The 24,184-nt window shown below is 52.3% G+C and overlaps 1 protein-coding gene and 1 non-coding gene across 2 annotated transcripts in view; both read right to left on the bottom strand.

Moving 5' to 3' along the window:
- The window catches only part of WNT7A (Wnt family member 7A), a 65,901-nt gene extending 53,524 nt beyond the window's left edge, over nucleotides 1-12,377 (bottom strand). Inside the window, exons 1-2 of the mRNA XM_027585333.2 lie at nucleotides 12,078-12,377; nucleotides 6,933-7,159 (exon numbers count right to left, since the gene is read on the bottom strand). Coding sequence (XP_027441134.1) covers nucleotides 6,933-7,159; nucleotides 12,078-12,148 — 298 coding nt within the window. The 5' untranslated portion in view covers nucleotides 12,149-12,377. The remainder of the gene's footprint in view (nucleotides 1-6,932; nucleotides 7,160-12,077) is intronic.
- Nucleotides 12,378-22,750: 10,373 nt separating this feature from the next.
- LOC113919072 lies at nucleotides 22,751-22,854 on the bottom strand. Its single transcript, XR_003518809.2, has one exon. It is a non-coding gene; the product is annotated as a U6 spliceosomal RNA (small nuclear RNA).
- Nucleotides 22,855-24,184: the final 1,330 nt, after the last annotated feature.

Genomic DNA, 24,184 nt, shown 5'->3' with positions numbered 1-24,184 from the left:
GGCTGGGGTAGAGGTGATATGGGGTCTGGGTGCAGATCACCGAGGTCTATAAAGGACCAGGGGGCCTGTCCGTATTTTATTCCCAGAAGAATAGGAAACCACAACAGGATTTTACACAGGGGGCTGCCACGATCAGAACAATGCTGGGAAGATGTTACGCTGGATGACTGTGTGGCTGGGGAGGCAGGGGTACATGAGGAGGCTGATGTAGCTGTCTGGGCAACAATTCTCTAAAGATGGAGGTTTTGAACAGGAGGTGGTGGTGGAGGTGGTGAGAAGTGGACAGACTGGCAGACACATTTCATAGCTAGAGTCAAAATGGTGAGCTTGGATTAGCAATTTCACCAATAGCATCTCCCCATTCTTCTCTACATCTCCCCACTATACTGCACCAAGAATAAAGTCTAGTGCATGCATCCCCAATTCCTTGAGCTCATCTTCATCTAAGATGGGCACATGAGCCTCCTGGGAGGAGTGAAGTGATGCTTTCTGATGGCCCTAATCTATAGGTGCCAGGGTCTTAAATCCCGCACAATGCTGGCACCTGGCACGGTGGGTCACGTGACTCCCCCATTCTGCAGATGGGCAGACTGAGATAGGAAAGGTGAGGTACTCTCTCAGAGTCCTAGTGGTGGGACTGGGATGGAAACCTGGCCATGTGACTTTGATACCAATGCTCACTTGGCTGCCACATGGCCCAACAATAAGACAAGGTTCTCAAATACTTGTCAGCTTGGAGAATCTGAAATCTGGCAGGCTCACAAAAACAGAAGAATCTTCCAGCAGCAGGGAACTCACTACCCATCTCAGCTCTGCCACAAAACATCCATGTGACTTTGGTCAGCCTCCACCTCGCTCAGAGCCCGAGATGGAGTAGACAGACCTCCTCTTGTGGGGACAGATGAGGTTATATGTGAGAAAGGGCTGTCACAGTGCCTGGCCTCTGTGGATCCTCAATGAAAAGACAAAAAGGCAGGAGAGGGAAATCCCACATGAGCCACCACTCCGGGGGTGCTTCCTGATCCAGCCTCCCTCCCCTACACCACGACTCAGTACTACAACCACGATGGCCAAACCTGAGGGAAGAACACACAACTGGATGGAAAAATGGGCAAAAAGCATGAACAGGCAACTCACAGAAGACTAAACAAGTACAGCCAGTAAATATGGGAAGAGAGTTCACCTGAATCACTTCTCAGGGGAATGCAAATCAAGACAGTGGTGAGAAAGCATTTTATACCTGTTCCCTAGGCAAAAATGAAGTCTGGATAATGCCAAGTGTTGGAGAAGCTACAGATCAACACTGCTGGCTGGCAGGAGGGGCACTTGGCACAGTCACTGTGGAAATCAGGTTGACATTCATACCCAGTGACCATCAATTCCATTCCTCCGTATACACCTGAGAAACGCGCACACATAGGTGCCAGGAAACATGCACAAAGGGGCCTGTGGTGTCAGTGGGACAGCAAATATTTAGAGACATCCCAGATGCCCCATAACCAAAAGCGAGGGAGCATAGACTTCAGTCTATGCTGAAGGAGCAATGTAGATGGGTTTTATTGTTAGCGAGTGACAAAAGTAAATCCAAAAGATTGCATATAGGGTGATGTCTTTTCTTTATAAAATTAAACACAACTAAACCAAATAATTTACTTCTGGGAACTATATCAGTATGATAAAACAGACATAAATGAGCAAGGAATGGGAAATCCAAGATTCAGGATAGAGAAAGTGTGGCTCGGGAGGGAGAGGCAGTGGGTGAATAAGGGATGGTCACAGGAGCGGGTGTAAATTACCCATTCTTTTTCTAGCTGTTGTGTTGGGTGGTGGATTCAAGGGCAGTTCATTGCATTATTTAAGAAAAGGAAAAGGCTGAGGGGGCTGAATGCCTTCTCAAGCTGCCAAGGGCCACAATGGGTAGCAGGTGATAAAGCTGATGTGGAGCCATACACCACATTCTAATAATCCCTGGTGTTTAAGACCCCTGAAGAGCTGGACTACAATCTCATCTGAGACTACTGACCCCCTGCCTCCTGAGGCTGCAGACACCTGTTCAAGATCCTCTTAGCAATCCAACATCCATGTCGTTGCCCCACGGTTCCCTCAGCCAGGGACCCCATTCACTGGTGAAATTCTTCCTACCCTTTAAGACCCGGATCAAGGGCCCTCTCTACTGTCTAGCCCACTTCTCGCACCTTGGGGTTTCACCTCTGAGCACCCACCACATCCTGTATGCCTTTCCCTAAAGCACAGAGCCATTCTGCTCTTTGGTTGCTCGTTGTTATGGACTGACTTATGTACACGCCCCCTTCATATGTTGCAACCCTAACCCCCAGTGTCTCAGAATGTGACAAGGGACATTATGTCTTTGGAGGTATGACCTGTAAAGCAGTGATTAAGGTGAAATGAGGCCATTACGGTGGGTTCTAATCCAATCTGACTGGTGTCCTTGTAAGCAGAGGAGATTAGGACACAGAGACATCAAGGGCATGCACAGGGGAAAGACCAAGTGAGGACACAGGGAGAAGGTGGCCATCTGCAGGCCAAGGAGAGAGACCTCAGAAAAAAATCAAACCTGCTGACACCTTGATCTTGGACTTCCAGCCTCCAGAACTGTGAGAAAAGAAGCATCTTTGTCTAAGCTGCCCGGCCTGTGGTTCTTTGTTACAGAAGCCTGAGCTGGCTAATGGACTCATGAGCAGGCCCTCTCCCCTGAGACATAGTCTAGGTGGGGCTCCCAGGTCTGGCGAACAAAAGCACTGCTGCCCTTGGCCGCTGTGATTGGTTTGGGATGGACACATGACCCAGAGTCAAGCCCTGTTAGCTGATCCAGTCGGGATGAACCTTAGGACTTCTGTAGGGGTCCCCAAAGAAAGGCTAATGATCTTTCTTGCAAATTTAGAACCTGGAAGTTGTGGTTCTGGCACTTTCAGAGCCATCCCGCCACCCCAAGAAGCAGGTCTGGGGTTGGCAGAAGCCATTCCAAAAGTCAGCACCATCCCTGTCATTTGCAATGACTTAAGCAAACATAAATGCCCCTTTTTGCCTGAGAGGGCTTGGACTGGGTTTCAGTTTCTAGCATCCAAGAGGGCTTTGTCTGGTACATGTCCATGGCCTTCTCCTGAGATCTAGACAGTAAAATCTAGAACATTCAGGAGGGGAGACAGAGCCATGAAACACAGAGCCGGAGACAAGATCGGAGGCTGAGGAGGCAGTAGAAGGTGAGCATTTGGGTCTCAGCATGAGATGGATAACTATGCCAAGGGCAGCTGCCCACCACCCCAATGTCAACTTTCCCCTTCCTCCTCAGTCACAGACCCTGAGCTGGTCTCAGAGCTACTCTGAATAAAAGACTAGACTTCCCAGCTTCCCTTGCAGCTAGGTGAGGTTATGTGACTGAATTCTGGCCAATGAAATGTAAGTAGAAGTATGGGGTTGGGGGATCAGGGTCGGGGGGGGGGCGATGTTTCCTGCCATCCAGAGTGTGGCCTTGATGGCCAGGGCTCCTCCCAAACTCAAAGACTACACTCTTGATGCCTCACCTACAAGGCAGCCTTGCTGGTTGGTCATTGCCAGGAAGAGGCAATCCTATGAGGGGAAGAGCACTGAGGGCACTGAGGAAGAGCCTGGGAGCTGAAATCTGAGGCTTGCTTCTTGGTGTCCTCAAGAGGAGATGTTTACACATGAGGAAACCAAGGCTCAGAGGGCAAGTGACTTCTCAGACCCTTGGGGGTCTCATCTGCACCTCCTTGTCCTCGGCTCTATCACCACCACCTTTCAGGTTCCGGGCCTCCTTCCTAACTGGCCTTCAGGTCATCAGTCCCCCTTCATCCTCAGCATCACCTCCAAAGCAGATCTGCACTGCTATCTCTCAGGCCATAGCCAGTGTCACCGACTGGCCCCTGGCCCCTCCATAGTTCATTCTATTCCCGGCAGCTAGAGCAAGGCTGTTAGATCCAAAGTCAGATCCTGTCATTCCCTCGCTCTCCATTCACTGGAGGAAAACCCAAATCCCTGACTTGGCCTGACAGATGTCACACTGTCCAGCGCCTGGCTTCTTCTCTGACCTCTGAGACTTCCTCTCCCCCTGCTTGCTGTACTCCGGCTACACCAGCCCTCTCACTGGTCCTCAAACTGCCAAACACATTCCTGCCTGAGGGGCCTTTGCACATCCATCCTCTTTGCATGCCCTTCCCCAGACATGCCCGTGGTTCACCTCCCTTATGAATCCAGAGGCCTTCCTTGACCAAACAGGCTGCAACAGCAGCCTCCAGCCATGGTGGGCACTCAGTAAATATTTGGTGAATGTATAGTTAATGAATGACATAAATAAACAAATGAATTTTATAGCCACCCTTTAATGAGCCTTCCAAAATTACTATTAGGCTGGATCATATGATGTTGCCATTTTTGCAGGTCAAAAATCATTAAATAGTGGCTGTTTCATACAGTATGACCTTACTTTGGCAGCTAGGCCTTTGCTCAAAATTCTCCAATTGCTCCCACCACCTAGTTTGAGTTCAAACTGCTCAGATTGATGCCATACACCTCCTGGCCCTGGCTCCCACTCACTTCCAGGCCTGTGGACCTGTTGCCCTAGCATTGCTATGCCCCGGGTTTTCTTAGGCTCCTCTTTTTGCTTGGATTCCCTGAGGCCACTCGACGTGCAATAGATTCCCTCGATTCTACAACTCTGGTCAGCTGGGAGGGCTGCTGGACAACAGGGGCTCCTGGCCCCACAGCCCTCCACTGCACCCCAGCATGCACTATTATAATGCCAGGCTATGGGCTCATTCTCCAAGGCTGCATGCAGGCTGTTCCAAGGCTGCATCAACCCAGTCCTAGGACACCCTGTCACTCACTTTCATTGACCTCTAACCAGTCCCTTCTGAGCCTGTTTCCTCATCTGTAACATCTCATATGTCAGCAACATACAAGTTTAAAGTAATGCCAGAGCCCAAGCCTGGAGCCCACGGACAGGGGACTGGGGATGTGAGCAAGAGAAGGCAGAAAAACCACGGGTGCCAACAGAAGGCTCACAAGATGGGAATTTCAGGACCTAAATTGGACTCAGCGTTGATGCCACCTTCCCGTGTGAGCCAGGGCAGCCCCGCCCTCTCTCTGGGCCCCCATTCTCCACCTGAAAAGTCAGCCCGAGGCTAGAAGAGGGAGAAGGAAGGGCAGGTGGTACAAGACAAAATTCTAACCACGAAGATGTCAGAAAGGGCATGCATGTGAAGAGAAGTTCTATAGAGGAGGCTGTCTCGCCCCCTGCCAACCTCACCATGAAGCTGGGGTCTGTCCCCCTCAGGTGTGAGTAAGCAAATGCCTACAGAAGATGGTGACCAAACAAGACCTGCTCAGGACCGAGATGACCAAGAAGGAGGAAGGAAACATCCAGTGATGAGTGTGACGGGGAGCCCCAACTCTCATGGAGCTGGCATTCCCAAGGGGTGAAGAATGAGTCACAGTGCCAAGTGCTTGGCTGATGGGCTGGAGCTTCGTGATAGGAGGGGGATTTAGACCCAGGTGATCAAGGGAGGCCCAGAGGCCCGAAGGCCGTGAGGGAGAGATGTGCACAGAGAACGGGGGACTCTGGGGTGCTGACTGTGAGAAAGGATCTGAGGCAGAAGGAATGTGCAGTGCTGGGGCCCCAGGGCGGGACCCAGCCTGGTGTGTTTGGGAAAAAGGACAAGCCTGGGTGGGCAGGGGGGAGGGGGAAGATGGGAGCAGATGGGGGCAGAGGTCAGCAGCACTTTAAAAATGAGAGGAAGCCTCCACGGAGTTTTAAGCAGGGAAATGACATGATCTGATTTTCATTTACAAAGGAGGACCCTGCCTGCAGGAAGGTCTGCAGAATAGCCAGGGGGCAGCAGGATGATGGGGGCGCCAGGGAGCCCAGAGGCGCCAGCTGTGTGACCTGAGGGGGAGGAAGTAAGGAGACATGGAGAAATGGTTGGATTTGGGGTGGATCTTTTCAATATCCACTGAATTTACTGATGCTGGGGCTGAGAGAGAGAGAGAACTCAGGGGTGCTTTTAGAGCAGTTCAGCAGGCCGGGTGAACCACTCCAGCCCAAAGAGACCTGAGGCAGACTTATTTTCAGGGAAGTTCACAGCTTGGCAGCAAGCATGCAGACTTCCTGGCTCCCCAGTCCACACACACACAAGCAGGACACATATCATGGCCTTTTCCACAAATATTGAGGCCTCCCAATGACCAACCCCCTTTCCACCAGGTTTTCCTCACAGTTGCTTTGCAAACCAAAAGTGTGACCTGATACTTTGTGCATGTCTGTGTGTCTATGTCTGGGTGTGCACGCACACACACACACGCGCGCGCATGCACACACACACAAACACACACGGACGCACGCCCGTGTATGCATGTCCGAGCAACACACAATTCCTACAAAACAGGGGTTGCCAATTCAAATGCCCACAGTGGCCTGGTGAGTCATAAAAGGGAACTGGGCGATAAGAGGGAGCGGTGGGGACTGTGGCAGTGGCTCCATCTTAAAGGAAGCTTCATTCTCAGCTTGACCCCACTATAACTATGTAGGCACATATGAAAGTTACGAGTAGATCTGCCCATTTTTAAAAAGAAGCCAAAAATTCATACTTTTAGGTATAAATGCTATTTTTTTTAATTGGACTTCAATTTAAGAAACATCAGTGCTATATCAGCCAATTAGCATTTAGGCCACTGGTTGCTGATTTTCAACCTTGCCATAAATGGTTGGAGTGGTCTGGATTTGAATTAGAGATCTGACCCTCCCCAGGAGACCTGATTCAAGTCATGACACCTGCAGATCCCATACAGGGGAGCATTCCAGCATGGGGCAGGGGAGAGGGTCACAGAGGGATCCTGAGGGTATTCTGGTCTCCCATAGCCTCTAAGACCTTGTGTAAGTTGTCCGGGTGAGCACATACCCACTTTGAGCTCCTTCCCGAAGACGGTGCGCTCCCCCAGTGCTGAGCAGTTCCAGCGGCCATTGCGGAACTGAAACTGACACTCGTCGAGGCCCATTTGTGAGCCTTCTCCTATGACGATGATGGCGTCGGGTCGGCTCTGGCAGATCGCCCGCTGTCTGGGAGCCAGGCCTGGGATCTTGTTACAGATGATGCTCGCGCCCAGAGCTACCACCGAGGAGAAGCCACTGGAGCAGGGGACACAGAGAAATGGAGTGTTAGTCCAGCAAGGTGGGGGGCATGGCCTACAGGCCCTCCCAGGGTGTCTGATGCTGTTGTCCCTACTCCCCCTACACCCCTACCCCCCTGTTGCTCCCAGCAGAGGTCTCCCAACTTTTTTGATACTGCAGCCCAAACCCACATTTATTCATTTTGTATTCCATATCAGTACTTGTGTGGTATGTATATTCAATATTAGTGAGCCTTGATTTTCTCTTAAGATACACACAAAAAAAGATGACATATGTCACAAATACAACATTTTGCACAAAGCAAGTTGCCTTCGGATTTATGGTAGAGTTCAACTGAGATGAAATATTAAATCATGCAAACTAAAACCCAATATTGTTTAGGAATCGTGTCTATGTGATAACTCTGCAAAGGCAAGCAAGGGGATGAGAACCTTAAAGTTTCCTGCAGCAGTTGCCATGAAAGGTTGTGGGTACATGTTAAAAAAAAAAACAAACCGCAACTGCTTCTATATGTTATATATACTCTCTGGTATGTATGTATATGTTGTTTTACAAACAAAATCTTTTAAAAGTAATTGTAAATAGGTCTAGTATTTTCTCTCTGTGTGCCAATGGAGCGTGTGTACCCCACTCCAGAAATGACCAGGCTAGAGGATGCCTCTCACTCTTCATATGGTTCCTACCTTCCTAATTCATTCTCTGTGCAGATACGTACTGGACACCTATCAGGTGCCAGGCACCATGCTGGGAGAGAGGCAAGGGCCTTCCCTCCAGGAGCTCTGGAGGGAGACTACACCCATTTCACAAATGAATAATAGACCATTTCAGACAGTGGTGGGCACTATGAGGAAGGTAAGTGAAGAGGCCATAAATGAAGAAGGTGGGCTTGGGAAGGAAGAGAGAGAGGCCACTTTAGCTGGGGTGGTTAAGGATGGGAGGTGCTGTGCAGCAGGGCCTGAATGGCTAGGAGCCAGTCGTGGGCAGGTCTGGGGGAGAGTGATCTGGGCAGAGGGAACAGCAGATGCCAAGTTCTCGGGGGTGGGGGGGGGCAGCAACCTTGGGATCGCCAAGGAACAGAAAAATCCCACAGAAGCTGGTGCAGGGCTCAGGGAGGGAGAGGGTGTGAGGAGAGAACCTGCTAGAGGGCTAGAATTTTCTCAAGTGCATCAGGGAGCACTGAAAGGCTGTAAGCAGGAAACTGACAGGATCCCATCGCGCCAGCCCCATGGGAGAGAGGAATGTGGGGCGCCAGAGCAGGAGCAGGGAGAAGGGACAGGCAAGAGGGGGTGGTGGCTTGGCCTTGGCAGCAGGAGGGGTGGCTGCGGATGGAGCTGACCAAACTTGCTGATGGACTGATAGAAGGGTGGAGCTGAGGGGAGGGATGGGGAAGGGTATGAGGGAAAGACAGGCGTCAGTGTGACTCCTGGGTATCTGGCCGAGGGTGGGGCCATTTCCTAATATCAAGATAACCCCAAACAAGCTCCAGTGGCAACCCTGATGGTTCAGGTAGCCCTCCCTTTACACAAAGATGGTCCACGCATCTGGAGCTTTTAAAGAGAAGACCTCACCCCTGATGCCTCACTCTGGTTATAATAATAAGAGCTTCCATTTACTGAAGGTCACAACCAGCCCTGGGCAAAGTGCCTCACACTTTCCATCCTGGGACTCAGCTACAGGAAGTTGTTCTGGAATTGGAATTTCTTAAAGCAAGGCTCTGTGTACCAACAGTGCAGGAGACGAGGTGACCCCACTGCTCTCCAAGCACATTACTGACCGGTCCTACCCTCTTTCCCTCCACTCCTGCCTCACACCAGCCCTCTTCCTGCCTCCGGCCCTTTGTCCTTACTGGTCCCCTTCCCTGGGATCTCTCTCCTCCCATGAGCTTCACAGGCTTGGCTTCTTGCCATCATTCCTGTGACTCCATGGGGCATCTTCCTTGACCACCCCAGCTAAGGGAACCTGCCTCCCATCACACCCCTCATAACTTTGCATCACAGTCTCTGCTTTGTTCACGTAATTCTCTGGATTACTCACAGTCTTCTCAAGTGTTTTAATGTACATGTTTGGTTCTGTGTGCCCACTTTGTTTATCACTTGTCCTTCTCATTAGACTATGAGCTCTTTGGGGGCAGGAGTGATGTCTGTCGGTTCACTAAATGGCTACTAAATGAATGAATGAATGAATGAATGACGAACTATGGAGTTTCCAAAATATCACTCAAGGTAAGTACCTATATGACACAGCAGCTGCCCCTCCCCAAATATGCCCTGAATGCATCAGTGAACTTTTGCAGCATCCCTACCATGCCAAGGCAGTATGGCAGGTATTGCTGCAAACATGAGATACACGTGACCCTTCTAAACAGCCCTGGTGGGCAGGAATCACCCTTTCCACATATGTGAAAATTGAGGCTCACGGAGATTGAGATCTGGAGGCTAGTGGGTCACCGATCTGAAACAGAAGCCTCTCTAGAGCTCTCATTCATTCATCCCAGCCACTGAAAGAGAGTCTAACACGGCTAGAGCTAGAATGTTTGAAATGTTTGAAGAAGAGGCGGCATGGAAAGATTGTCAAGCAGAGATGTTGTGGCCACAAGTCAGGGGGAACCTGTGAATGCTTAGCTTACCACCAGGGAATTCCTACCCCAACAGAGTATAATTGATATATTAGAGTCAAAAATTCAGAGGAACAATAATCTAGCAGCGAAAAGGTCAGGCCTAGGGTACCATCGAAGCTTCCTTCACCTACTAGCTGTGTGGCCTTGAGCGAGTTACATCCCCTCTCTGTACTTCAGCTTTTCCATCACTAAAATGAGGATATTGATCATTAGTCCTCATTTCACAGTGTTGCTGTGAAAATTAAATGTGTTAAGACATGGAAAGTGTTTAAAAGGTGTCAGGCACCTAGTATGTACTCAATAACTGTGCTGCAGTTGTAGTTTTTATTATTATTGGATTTGATTGCTACGGCGGCGGGGGGGGGGGGGGGTAGTGCTTGAGTCACTGGAACTATCCACATTAAATAAGAATACCGCAGATGCCCTGCCATCAGCCCTGAGCAGGGAGGAACCAGGCACATCTGGGGAGCTGCAAGGCTTCTTAAGGACCTTGGAACTTTACCCCTCATGCCCATTTTACAGATGGATAGCCCGAGCCTCAGGGAGCAGCAGGGCCCGGGCCAAATTCACCGTTCAATTCCTTTTCCTGACCTGGACCTCTCCCCGCCCCAAAGGGCGACTGCGGTGCTGAAGGCCAGCGCCCTCTGTAGCTCCCTCCCTCCCTCCCGCCAGGGCAGCTGGGCCCCGGCGGGGCCAATGAGGTCTCCGCGCGCCGGCGGGAGGTCCGGCAGGCGGGGCAGCCAGGGGAGGTTATTTTCTGTTGTTTTCCCTTTCTCTCTCCCTTCCCCAGTCCCTCCGCCCCGATTCTAATTAAAAAGAAGATAAAGCCTCACGGAGCCCGCGCCAATCAGCCCGACCAGCTTCCTGGATGCTGGATGCGCGCGAGGCGGCGGGCGCGGGCCAAGATGAAGATTAAAGCAGGGAGAAAGAGAAAAGCCTCCCAGACGCGGATGAATCAATAACACTTAAAACACACCCGCAGGCAGACAGCGCGCGAGCCCCGCAGCCGCCTCTCCGCCTGCGGTCGCCTCTCGGTCCGCGGTCGCAGCGGGCGGCCGCCTGGTCCGCTCTGCGCGCACCTGCTTGCAGCCGCGGCCGTTCAGCTTGCGAAACGCCCGCTACGGAGACGCGGGGTGGGGAAAGGGGAGGAGTGGTAGTGGCAAAACACAAAGGCTCTGCCACACACACCCCCTCGCCGCAGGCCCCGCAGTCTGCCCCCCTCCCCAAAGCCGAGCTGTGGGGAGGTACCCCCTGGAGTGGGAAAGCAGGTTGTGTGAAACCTGCCAAGGTGGCCCTTTAGCGCCAGAACCTCTATCAATCCCTCAAGCCCCCCACCCCCACCCCTCCGTGCTTCACACGCATTATCTCCTAAGTACAAAGGGTGACTGGCCCTGCAAATGCAGTTCCAAGACGCGTCCTGAGCCCCCCCTCCCACTTTCCAGCCAGAGCACCGCCCCAGGCCCCACCTCCGTGGAAATGCTGGAGTGCAGCAGGGAGGGCTGCTCCGCAGGCGCGCCGGCGGACTCCGGTGCCCAGTTTTAGGGGGCGGGGTGGCCCGCCTCTCTCTGGCGCTGGCTCTACGAGCTTGTCTCTCTGGGTGTCTAGGGCTATCTCTCGTCCTACCTTTGTGTGTGTTCGTTGGGAATGGGAGGCGCTGTCCCCTTGGCCCGGGAAAGGGCTCGGGGAGTATTGAGGGTTCTTGGAAATCGGGTGGTGTCAGGGATCTGAGCAGCGGTTTGTGTTTTTGCCAGCGAAGGTCCCTCCCTCTAGGTACCTGTTCCCCGTTGAAAGGACCGGCCCCGCCTGCCACCCGGGGACTGCCCTGTCTCCAGGAGTGGCTGTGCCCGCGCCTCTGTGTACAGAGTTCCTCTCGGGCTCTTGGGGCTGAGCTCCTTGGGAGCGGCTGTCGTCCTGACTCCCGGCTCCGGTGTTCCTGTGGGACCTGCTGTTCCTATGCCCTATGCTTGGGTCAGAAGTGTCCCTAGGAGAGGCTGACCTTCGCAGCAGCTAGTTCTCCTGAGTCCCCCAAGCCGGACCGTCCCTACTGGTTGTCTCTGTTTCTGGGGGCTTCCAGACTCAGGCATCCTCAGGATGGCCGGACCTCTGCCCAGTGTCTAGAGCTGTGCGCGCCCCTGGGGCGCCCGCCTGCGGGGGGTCTTTGTGCGCCCACAGCTCCAGCACCGCGCCCACCCAGCCTCTCTGAGGGGCCGAAGAAGTTGGTAGCCGGCGGCCGACCCCCTCCCCGGGCCACGCCAACTTTGCCGGGACACGCGTGCAGGGGATGCGAGCGGCCCTTACCCGATCCGGAGGTAGACCATGCCCAGGCTGAGAAAGAGGTGGCCCAGGCAGCGCCGCGCTTTCCGGTTCATAGTCCCCGCTGGCCGCCGGGGCCGCGGGCCGGACTGTGCTGATCCCGCGGGCCGGCCCCGGCGGGGCTATCCACATAGCCCGCCCGGGAGGCGCGGGCCGAGGCGTCCCGGGGGCCGTCTGTCCGTGCGCCCGTCCGCTCGCTCGGCGCCTGAACCTCGCCGGGAGCGCGGGAGCCACGGAGCGGGAGGAGGGAGGGAGGAGCGAGCGCGGCGCGGGGCGACGCCGGGCTGCGCGCGAGCGGCCGGTGCAAGTGTGTGAGGCGCGGGGAGTGCGGGGGCGCTGCTGCCTCCCGCCCCCGCCCCTCCCTCCCTCCCTCCTTTCTCCCGCCCCCTCCCCCGCCCGCCTCCCCGGAGCGCCCGCCCCGCACCCAGCGCCCGCGGGACAGGGCCGCCAGCTCCAAGCGCGCGCTCACGCCTTGCCCCACGCGCTCCCGCGGCGCCCCCTCCCGGCTCCCGGGCGCGGAGCCGGGCAGGGGGCGGTGGGAGTCCGCTCGACCCCCACGGGTCGCTAACTCGCAAGTTGCGGTTGAGCTGGCGCCCGGCGACTGCCTGCGGGGTTGAGAGGATCAAGGCTCAGTCGAAAACCCCCGCACCCCGGCTTGCCTCCTCGTCCTCCCTGCCCGGCCGAGCGCTCAGAGCTGGGCGGGGTGGGGGGGGGTGTTAGGTGACACCCGGGTTCCCCCTTTCCCCAGGCTTCCGAGCCCAGCTTCAGAGGAGGGCGCCCCCTTCCGCGGAGCGGGGATAACTGGCTCAGTATATTCCTTCCCCACCGCGGTCTATTCGAGGGGATGCGGCAGGTGGGTGCCCAGGTAGGGCAGCCTCTTTTGGAATGCCGCTTCTAGCGGACAGTCGGAGTCGGGCTGAGGCCAGGATGCCCCGTACGGGACCCAGACGTGGGCCTCGCTAGCCGCCCGAGGGCGCCTGGCGCGACTGGCAATTCAGCGCGCGCTCGCGGCGACCCCTGGTGGGCGCGGCGGGTGCTGTAGCTCAGCATAGCTCCCCGAAACAGGGCGCTCTGAGCATTCTAGCTGACTAGAGGGGCAGATCCCTTCCTATGATGTACACCCCAGTCCAGTGAGCTAGCGGCTGTTGGACTCACGTTTCAGTTGAAGAAATTGAGGCTCAGAGACGCGAAGGTGTTTTCCCAAAGTCACCAGCTAGTAAGTGGGAGAGCCAGATTAGAAACAGCCCCCCCCCACACACACACGAGCATTCACCACCACCTCGCCAGGCCTGCCTATCCTTTAGAATTTTTTTGAATCGCCCCTGAAAACCGCTGTTCATGGCTTCATTCACATCACACAAATGTCTGTGCCAGGGATCATAGTGAGCACAAAGGATATAAGGAAAGAAGGATCCAGGACCTTCTCTCTTGGAGCTAGTGAGGGAGACAAACCAGAGGTACACAATTATGTAATTTCAGACATCTCAGGGAGGGGTGAAGATAATAAAACAGAGAGTGAGAGAGACAACATTGGGTGCCCGGGGATTATTTGAGATCTGAGGAGGTGGCATTTGAGTTGAGACCTGAAGGACACAGGATCTGGGGTCCCAGCATTTCAGGAGGGAGGACAGCAATGCAAAAGCTTGGAGGTGGGCATGAGCCCCAGGAGGGGATGTGGGGCTGTGCTCAAGAACGAGAAAGAAAGCCAGTGCGATGGATGGGAGGAGATGGGGGTTCACAGATCCCACAGAGCTATATAGGGAAGTCAGGGAGCTTAGATTTCACGGGGGAAGTTCCATGGGAAGACATTGGAGGGATAGGAAGAAGGGTGACTCATCTGATGTGTGTGTTCAAAAGCTCCCCCTTGGCTGCCCCGTGGAGAATCCGGGGAGGTGGGGGGTGAATGGTAGGGCTGGGCAAAGTGGAGCCAGGCAGACCAGAGAGGAGAATACCCCATGGATTCAGGTACAAGATGTGGGTGGTTTTAAAACACAGCCACACACGCCTCCCATTGAGAGGTGGGCTCTCTGTGCTCTCCTTGCTTGAATCCGGGTGGGCTTCTGTGTGGCAGGAGTGATGCTGGAAGGCTTTCAGGCTAGGTCATAAGAGGCAATGCAGCTTCTGCCTTGTTTTCTGGAACACTCCTGCTGGAGCCCTGAAGGAAGGAGTCTGGAGGCTGCCATGATGTGAGGAAGCCCAGTCCACAGTCCCAGTTCAGCATTGGAGTTATCCCAGCCCAGGTGCCGGACGTGGGTGAAGGAGTCTCCAGATGATTCCAATTCCCGGCCTCCACATCATCCCTCCCTTTCAGTCTTCCCAGCTGAGGCACTGTGGACAGGGGCTTCTGCGGTCATCCCCGCAGGGGATGCCCTGTCTAAATTCCCAAGCCCCATAACTTGTGAGTATAATGAAATGATTGTTTCATGCCGCTATTTTTGGGACGGTGCTTGTTACACAGCAATTGTAACTAGAACAACTAAGGTGGGGTGTGGGGTGTGGGGAGAAGAGAGGACGATGGGCCTGGGTCACAAGCAGCTCTGACAGGACTTGGAAGGTCCCAACTGAGAGGGGGGTAGGAAAGAGAGAGAGAGAAGAAGGGAACGAACAGTAATCTCTAGGCTGGCTGGAGCTCTCCCGTGGATGGAGGTAGCAATGAATGACAGTGGTGGGGAGAGCCTGCAACAGCCAGGGGCTTGGGAGGGACAGTCACAAAGTCTGTCCTCGCTGTCTCCTTCCTCCTGTACCCCTCCTCCTCTCCCACCCTCAGATGGAGTCAGCACCTAGCTCGGAGCGGTTTTCCTCCAAGCCATCACCCAAACGTGTCCTCTCTTTCCTGTACGCATTGCCATCCTCTTCGACCCAAGATTTATTCACGTCACAAATGTGGGGGGACGCTCATGACCAGGACATTGGGGCAAGTGCTGGGCTGTAACAGTGGGTCAAATAAATCCAGGGTCTGCCCTCCTGGAGCAACTCTTCTGAGGGCTGATTTGGTGATCAGTCCCATAGGTGGCACTCACTATGTGTCAGGCCCTGTCATCAGCACGCTGACTCATTTAATCCTCTAACAATACCGTGAGGCAGGTGCCATCCTTTTTTGTTAATGTTTTTGTTATTAACATAATTATCATCACCTTATAGAATGAGAAGGCGAATCATGGAGGGATTAAATAAAATCCCAAACTCCCACAGCTGTACGTGGCGGAATTGGGGTTTGAACCTACGGAGTTTTGACTTCAGCATCTGCTCTTAATCCTTCAATTATGCCTCCCGTCTAATGGAAAAGAGAGGCGGGGCCACTACGATAGAGAAGGAGGTATTAGGCGTCAAGGCGGGAGATGCGCAGAGGACCGTGGGGACACAGAGAAGAGGGCTCCAAATGGGTGGGTCATGGAAGGCTTCCTGGAGGAGGTGTTCCGAAACTGGGATCCAGAAGGAATGAGTTGGGGTTCACCAGGCAGAGTTTTCAAAGCCAGAGGAAGCAGGGCCCATGGAAGTCTGAGGGGCCTGGTGAATGGAGCATCAGAGGGAATGGGGGTAGGGAGGGTCGCAGAGATGAGACTCAACAGGGAGTCTGGGGACACAGGGCATATTACTAGGTTTGGGCTTTATCATAAAGGGAAGCAGGCTGTCACACGATCAGATTCATGCTTCAGAAGGCTCATGGCAGCTGTTATGGGGAATTGAGAGAAGGGGGCAGCACACGGAGGCAGGAGGTGTCAACAGATATGCAGGGCAGGAAGGCCCAGCCCACACAAGGGTGGTGACAGGTGGCAAGGAGAAAAGTGGACGGATTGGAGCGCTGCCTTGAAAGCAGAATAGACAGCATGATATGTCCCCAAGGACAAGATTCTGTCCTGGAGGCACTGTGGCTGGTGAGGACAACACAGAGATGGGACAGGGAGAAGCAGGTCGGAGGGTGATGTGTCTGTGGTCACTGAAGGGGCGGTTGAATGAGTGTGCTGGCGCTCAGGTGGGTGGATGTGGGCTTTCGAGGGTGACGGTCTCCACAGCGAGAAGTGCGCAGTCCTTCAAACCCAGGCATGGCTGAGATTCGGGGAGGCCGAGAAGGCTGAGTGTAGACAGCCCAGCACAGAGCCCCAACTCAGCACGACTGAAAGAACCAACTGGGGAGGAAGAAGTCAGGAGTGAGCAGGAAGTTTCTCAAAGAGCTAGAGAAGGGCCAAAAGAGTTTGCAGGATCAGACCTCACAGGGGAAGCAAGGACTGAAAAGGGTCCAAACTCATCAACTCGAGCATCCAAAGATCTTTACAGTCTGGCTCCAAGTCACCTTTTCAGCCTCTAATTTTCCCAAATCCCCTGTGTCCATATCACAAAAAATTAGTGGGTGGCCACTAATATTTACAGAATGGAAATAGACCAGAAAATAACAGAGGGCATTATACATAATAAGGCTCCAATTGTGTGTGTATACTGTGGGTTGTAATAAAAACAAACAAACTTGAGACTGTTACTCCATCCTGTTATTCCTTTTCATATGTCTGGAATGCCTTTCCCCTCTTTTCTACCTGGCCAACGCCTCTCATCCTTCACGGTCCTCCCAAATGTGAACTCACTGAAAAGCCTTCCCTGATTAACTTTGCCTGTGTCCTAGGCACTTGGTCTCTTCCTCTTTCATTCAACCATCCATCAAACATTCACTGAAGATTAAAGTGTGCTGGGTATGGGATCCAGCAGTAAACACAACAGACATGACCCCCTCCTTTGAAGAGAGCACAATTTAATGCATTTTTTTCCTTTGTACTCCATGGCCCTTTAGCTGATCCTGGCAGAGCCCTTCCCACCAGAAGGATGTCTGGGCTCACGTGCCTCCCTTTTCCATTAGAACTTGAGATCCTTGCAGACAGGACCCTCTCTCACCTCTGTATCCCCAGCACCCAGCGTGACTGAGGACCACCATGGCTTGAGAAAAAGACCATAGACTTTGGCGTCAAAAAGGCTTGGGTCTGAATACCAACTCTGCCACTTAATAGCTGCAAAATCCAGGTCAGTTTTTTTTTTTTTTTTTTTTTTTTTTTTAAGAGTTGTTGGGCTTTCTCTGGGGCTAAAAAGTTTTCACTTGACTGAGAGCTCCCCCAGCAGGAACTGTGTCTGATTCATTGCAAGACCCCGAACCAGCTGTGACTAACTGTTTCCTGACTCAGTGAGACCTACTGCAGGAAGTTCTTCTTTGGCAGAGCTATGCTAAGCAAGAGACTTTCCTCACCGTTTGGCTCTTTCTGCCTGGATCAAGGGAGAAGGGTGTCTCTTCAGCAGGTGCTGCAACCATAGGAAGCATGCCTGGGGCAGGGGCACAGAGGACCCTGGCCTTTGGCTCCCCCTGCTGGATACAGAAGGAGCGGCTGCCTGGGTCCCAAGGACAGTATTGTTAGGAATATGCCGAGTTCTGCTAGTTACCAGACCCTATTGTAAATGAAGGCTCTAGAGTGGTTCAAATTCTGGCTTCATTCTGTTATCTCGGTGACCTTGGGAAAGTTACTTAAATTCTCCTCCCTTCAGTTCCCTCATCTGTAAACTTGGGATTATAAGAGTTTCGCCCTCCTAGGGTTGTTGGGAGGTTTGAGATGCCACATGTCAAGTGCTTACAATGTGCTGTGTATGCGACTATAGCATTAAATTGATGGAAAGGCCACAGCCACCACTTGGTGCCACCACTGATCAGGATAGGATGTCCATGTTTAAGACAGTCTCCATTCTCGGATTCCTGGGGTTCGGGTTGTAGAATCTTCCCATGTGTATTTGCTTCTTTTGTTTCTTCATTTGTGCTTATAAGAAAACTGTAGCAACACAAGCCAGAGAAAAAGTTTCTATAACTCAAGTATTTAGAGCTGCTGGGGAGCAACTGGGAGGAGCAGAGATTCCCGTGAACCAGGCCCCCCGGTGATGGGTGTCTGGGGAAGGCTGTTGGAAAGGTGTGGGTTTTTCAGCCAGGGGGAAGTCTGGGACCACGGGGCATGGAGCAGAAGCTCTTCTAAGGAAGCCAAGAGAATGAGGTTCTCCCCTCCGCTTTGTGACTATCCTGTGTGGGCTTTGAGAAAGTCCCTGAAATGTCACCCCTCCGAGACACCTTCCCAGGCCACTTAGTCCACAGTAGCTGTACCTCCAGCCACCTTCCCTCCCTTCCCCCATCTAATCCCTTCACAGCACTGGCTACTGCGGGGACCCTGCTTTTCTTCCTGTGCCTTGTCTCCTTCTTGTCTGTCTCCCTGTGCTGGAAGGGGGATCTCCATGAGGTCAGGGGCCAGCACGGGGTCCTGCTCACCATCACAGTGCAGTCTTAATAAGGAGCGTGAAAGAGAGTGGCTTGATGGGGCCTCTCGGCCAATGTGGCCAGAGAAGACCTCTTCAGTGAAAACCGAATGACCAAAACGCTTTGAGATGCAGTTCCCCTCCTCCGGAAGCCTCCCTGGCAGACTCCTCCACCAGGGATATTAATCTCCATGGGGCCCCGCGCTGGCCCAGTCAGAGCAGAGGGCTCGCTGTATCACCTTGACTTGTGTGGTGGTCGGCCCCCGTCGCCTCACGTGAGCACTTCCAGAAGAGGGTTCACAGATGCCATGCTCGGGCGATGTTCGCAGGACCCAGGGTGTCCAGCCCGCAGAGAGCCACGAGCTGGGAGGAGACGGGGGGCGGGAGGGCTGGAAAAAAGGTTGCCAAAGCTGCTCAGGAGTTGAGAGGAAAGGCCTGTAGACTTCATTCTGTGGATGTGCGAAGCCACCGGCCATGACCCAGCCCTGTGGAGGTTTTCACGAGAGAGGGAGCCTCTATTATCTTGTAGCTGTCCAGCGTCCAGCCCCCCGTGTGACTGGCACCGCAGTCTCCACTTAGGAAAGCTCCCACTGTGTGTCAGGCTGGTGGGCGGTGTGCATGCAGCCTTTCCCACAGAAGCTCGGCCTCCTCCTCCTGCTTGGGGCTGTCGACCTCCGGGCCCATTCTCCTGGGGTGGGGGCAAGGGGGACGAGAAGGGGGTGCCTGCGGGCCACATCCCCACAGCTAGGAAGCAGCAGCAACACAGAGACACCCCCCCTCCCGGTAAAATAAGGAACTGTTCCCTCCCTCTGAACTATGATAGCATTTACCATTTATTGAGCACCCACTGTGTGCCAGGCTCCCTGATGGGCTCTTTTAGTTCTTTGCTCCCCGGAAACGCTCTTCTCCCAGGTACTTTTATCGGTGGTTCCTTACTTGATTCAAGCAGCCTCTGACCATCCATCCTGTCCCTTCGCAACACTCTGCACACATCTCACCCTGGCTTTATTTCACTTCCTAGCATTTGCTGCCACTCTCTCCAACTTTACACGAATGTGTTTCTTTGTTGACTTATTTTTATAAGTCTGTTTTCCCGGCTGCACTGTTAGCCCTATGAGGGACAGATACTCATCACCTCGCTGCTGCATTTCCTAGAATGACGGCTGGCATGGCACATAATCAGCCTTCAATGGTTGATTGTTGGGTGACTGAGTCATTGAATGGGCCTCATTTACTCCTCGTAACCACTTCATTTTCCAGAAGAGAAAACTGAGATGTTGAGAGGTTCAGGTGCTTGCCTGGCAACTAGCTGAGTGTCCGGCACACAGTGAATGCTTAATAAAAGTATCAATTCCCTTTCTGTCTTCCCCCACATCTCTCCACCCCTGCCAACAACGGGGGCCTCTGCACTGGTTTCAACTCCATCCCAGCCCTCCCACTGCTATGTGTGAGGTCCGCTCACTCCAGGTCTGTGATTCAGCGCTTAACACAGTGGGGCCAGGATGAGCAGGGCCAAGGCATCCTGACTGGGAGGAGTTGGAACTTGGGCATCAAGGCTGGAAAAGCAGCGTCTCACGCCTCCTGCTGCCAAAGTCCTGTTAACTGCTCAGCTGGGCAGCAAACCCAAAGGCCTGTCTGCAAATTTGGGGCAGAGTGTGAAGGGTGCAAAGAGACTGTCCCTCCCGTAGATGGGGAGACTGAATCCCAAAGCAGGTGCTGGAGGCTCCCAAAACATGGCTGGCTTGGGGAAGAGTCACATATGAAAGGGTGCTAAGCCCACCAGAGCAGCAGATCCAGCCTTGGGTCCCGGCTCCGTCACTGGCTGTGCTATCTTAGGAAAATGATTAACCCCCTCAGCCTCAGTTTCCTCCTCCGTAAAATGGGGATAATAATGCTACCTCTGAGTTACACACAGTCATATATGTAAAGCATCTAGCAGAGTGTCTGGCATATATCAGGCGCTCAGCATAAGTTGGTATTTGATGATGATGGTGGTGGTGGTGGTGGTGGTGGTGGTAATGACATATATTGGAACCCAGCCTTTAGGGCCAGAAGGAATCTTAAAGATCATCCCTGCCAGGGTTTCTCAAACTTCTTAGTCCATCAGAATGACTTGATTACAAATACAGATGCCCAGGTCCCCTCCAGATCAAACAGGGCTTCCTGGCATAGGGGGAGTCGCTTTTCTGCCTCTAAGCAGCTCTCCAAGTGCCAGCAACGTCTGGCTTCATTGGAGGAGAGGCTGTTGAGGATCCAAATACTAGTGCAGTGCACAGACCCGTGGGCTGGGAGGCAGGAGCCAGATAGAGCTGGCCTCTGACTGACTTACTCCGGAATCCTGGGTAAGCCCTTTGCCCTCTCTGAGATCCATCCTTCCCATTCATACCTTGAGGAGTTTGAAAAAGTCTAGTGCCTCATCCAGAAGCAAGCCTGAGACCTGAGGCCGGGCTTGCCATTAGGAGTAGAGCCCAGCCATTTTGTCTGTGAGACTCTGGATCCACACAGGGAGCAAGTGGAGAGGGAGGGCAGTCCTAGGCTTAGCGCCCCGCTCTGGGGAGGCCTGCCGGCTGCAAGGCAGGCTCCCATTTCAAATCCCACCTCAGCCACGTGACCTCAAGCGAGTGACTTAGCTCCAGAGCGCCGTTTTCTCGTCCGGAAAAGTGGAAATGCTCATCCTCATGGTATAAGGTCTCTGATAAGTCACTTTGGCAATGCATCTGGAGCTCGTGGGCCTTCTTAGATACATCTGAGTGTTCTCATCACACGTGGCCTGGCTGATCAGTGGCCAGCAGACCACGGGATCCTGGTCACCTTGGGAGAACGGTGCTTATCACAATTCCACCCCCAAGGTCTTCCTCAGGATAATCTGTCCCGGGTGATTCATCTCGTGGGCCCGGCCCTTCCTCTCAGGCCTGAAATATCTCCCTCCCTTCACCATTCCTGGGTCAGGCCTGTGACCCCCGCCATGTGACTTCCTCTGGGGACTGGCCCTGGGCCCCTGCCTGCCTGCCAGCCCTCCAGTCCCTGGCTAGTGGCCCATTCCAGGCCTGACATATCAGGCAGGGCTCAGCTAGGGAGGAGGAAGCCCGCAGCTTGTTGTGCTGGGGAAAAAGTGCATCCCCATGTCCGGCCCCCACCCTGGCCCAGCCACACCTCTGCCTTCAGCAGGCTGGGCTTCCGCCGCACATCCTGGCATAACCCAACCCGTTTATCACCCAGCTTCCACGTGGTTCCCTGCCCCTCAGGCACACACATTCCCATTCTTCTGGGCTGGCTGGAGCAGAGAGCTTGGCCAGTGTACCCCACAACTTAACGGAAGTCACCTTTCTCTGGAGCCAAGGCCAGCTCTTTAGAGAAGGTAAAGAGATGTGGACACACATCCCAGCTCCACTGTGGACTTGTTGTGTGACTTTGGGCCAGTGAGTCTACCTCACTGGATTGTAGTTTACCTAATTTTAAATAGAGAGAAAAATACCTCCATCTCCAGTTGTTGTGAGGATTAAACAAGATAATACAAGCTTAGGGATGCCTGGGCTTCACCTCCAACCAATTAAATCAGAATCTGAGGGATAGGTCCCAGGCATTGGATGCAGCCAGGGATGGAAACCACTGGTGTGAAAAAATTATTCAGAGCCGAAGCTTTGGAGGAGGCCAACATGGGTTTGGATTCTGACTCTGTTATATAATTATGGACCTTTGAATAGATTATTAGCCTCTCACAGCCTCTGTTTACTTGTCCATAAGATGAAGATAATAATACTTAACTTCCCCGTGCGGTTACAAGAAATAAAAGGAGTAATACATATCATGTGCTTTGCACATAGTGAGCACCCCAAGTGACGCATGTGACCAGACCCTTGTCACTTCACCACCGTACACACAATAGTGAGCCCTGTGCCTGACCCACATTTGGCACTTCCAACAAAGATCCGTAAACGAGTAGGTGTAGCTGTCACTATCATAGCTTAAAAAGCAATGAAGAAATGTCTGTTACCATGAGACGAAGCTTCTGTCTTTTGACAGACTTACAAAATGACATAGCCCAGCACCCGGGGCTGCTAGGAGAGGCCAGGACTCTGTTGTGGCCAGAGATGTAGGTGGAAGTCCCAGGTTCTTAGTCCATTGAATTTCCCCTTCTTGGTGGTCCTCTGGCTGCCATCTTGAAAAGAAGGGCAGAATGGAAAGCAAGAAGGACCCCGGGGCTTGCCAGCGTGGATGAGCTGCCACTGTAGCCCAGACTGCACCTCTGGGCTTTCATTTTTTCCCCGAAGTGAAAGGAAAATAGACTTCTTTTTGTTTAGGCTCCTGGTTGGGGAATTTTTGTTTCTAATAGAAGGGAAACAGATGCTTTGGGCTTCCCTATTGTTCTACTGTCTTTTTTTTTTTCTTTTAATATGGAATGCTTCACAGATTTGTGTATCACCCTTGCACAGGGTCCATGCTAATTTCTGTATCATTCCAATCTTCGTATATGCGCCCCCAAAGCTAGTACACTCATTGTTCTACTTTCTGTCCGTAGTCGTCAGACTCCAGATAAATCTATGCCAAGAGGACCAGCAACCTGTGTCATTAATTCCTTCCTCAGCCCTCTCGGAAGCACCACAGAAAGCCTGCCCAGCCCCGAATCTAACCCCCCGGATCAGAGTTAGCTGCGATCCTATCCAGGCTCCTCTGGCCTCCCTAGAAGGTTCCAGAAGAGAGAGTACCCATACTCCTTCACCCCAAGACTAAAAGCTCGTGGCTCCCATTGCTCTCCTGAGCACTGTCTCTGGAGTCTGGTGAATGTAGATGAGAATCTTCGACTCCTGCACTGATTGGCCATGGGCAAAGTGTCTTTGAACAAGCCTGATTTCACATTTATAAGTGGGACTATGCCAACCAAGAGATAAATTTAGACAGGGAACTCGGAGAGGGAAAAGGCAGAGTAACAGGACCAGAAGTAAGCAATGCTTCCAAATAAACCCAGAACTAGGTCTAAACATCCAAGGGAAGGGAGGTGGCAGAGTAAATGTGATTATCACAGACCTTGGCATTAAAAAACAATAGCCCGGCAGCCGAATGTTGGGCGTGGGCAGGGAAGAGAGTGTGAGGGACTTAACTTTTCTCATTCTTCACAGCAGGGAAAAATAGAGCTGAGTGTGAAACACTTAATTTAAACAAACACATGACCCCCAACTTCTTAATGTTCTTTATAATCTTAGGGGGTCTTGTAGGAAATAATATCCGATAACAGTAACAAAACAATGAGTAAAGTTAGCAACTGTTCTTATTTCAATTAGATTCTTTTTCTTTCATTAAATTTCAGTATAAATCAGCTCCATATTTTATTTTTAAAATTTATCACACAGACTAAGAAACAGGTGTATTGTGAAGAAACATCATAAACAAATGCAAGCGAGATGGATGATTCATTCAGCAAAGACTTTTGGAAATGTACCTATCGAAGCATAACTAAGCAATGAACTTACAACATACTAAAGGGTTTATTAAAGATTTTAGTGTAAGTAATGGAACTCTAAAATACTAGATGAAAACAGATGTGTCTTTTTAACTGGTATGAAGGTAAAAAGGAATTTTCTAAGACAAAGGCAATGAAAGAGATCACAAAGGAAAAAATGATGTAATAAAGTTAAAATTTCTGTACATCATAAAAAACAAGCACAAAGCTATAAACAATATAAAAGTAAATATTTAGTTGGGTAAAAATAATTTTGACAAGAGGTAGCTATCCTTAAGACATAATAAGAGGCTCTAAAAATCACTATGACTCTAATAAAGAAGAACATGAATAGACAATTATGGATTGAAAAACATTAATTACA

Source organism: Zalophus californianus, chromosome 1 (assembly GCF_009762305.2).
Source record: "Zalophus californianus isolate mZalCal1 chromosome 1, mZalCal1.pri.v2, whole genome shotgun sequence".
NCBI lineage: Eukaryota > Metazoa > Chordata > Mammalia > Carnivora > Otariidae > Zalophus > Zalophus californianus.
Note: the sequence above shows the minus strand (reverse complement) of the source record. Positions and strands in the feature narration are given on the sequence as shown.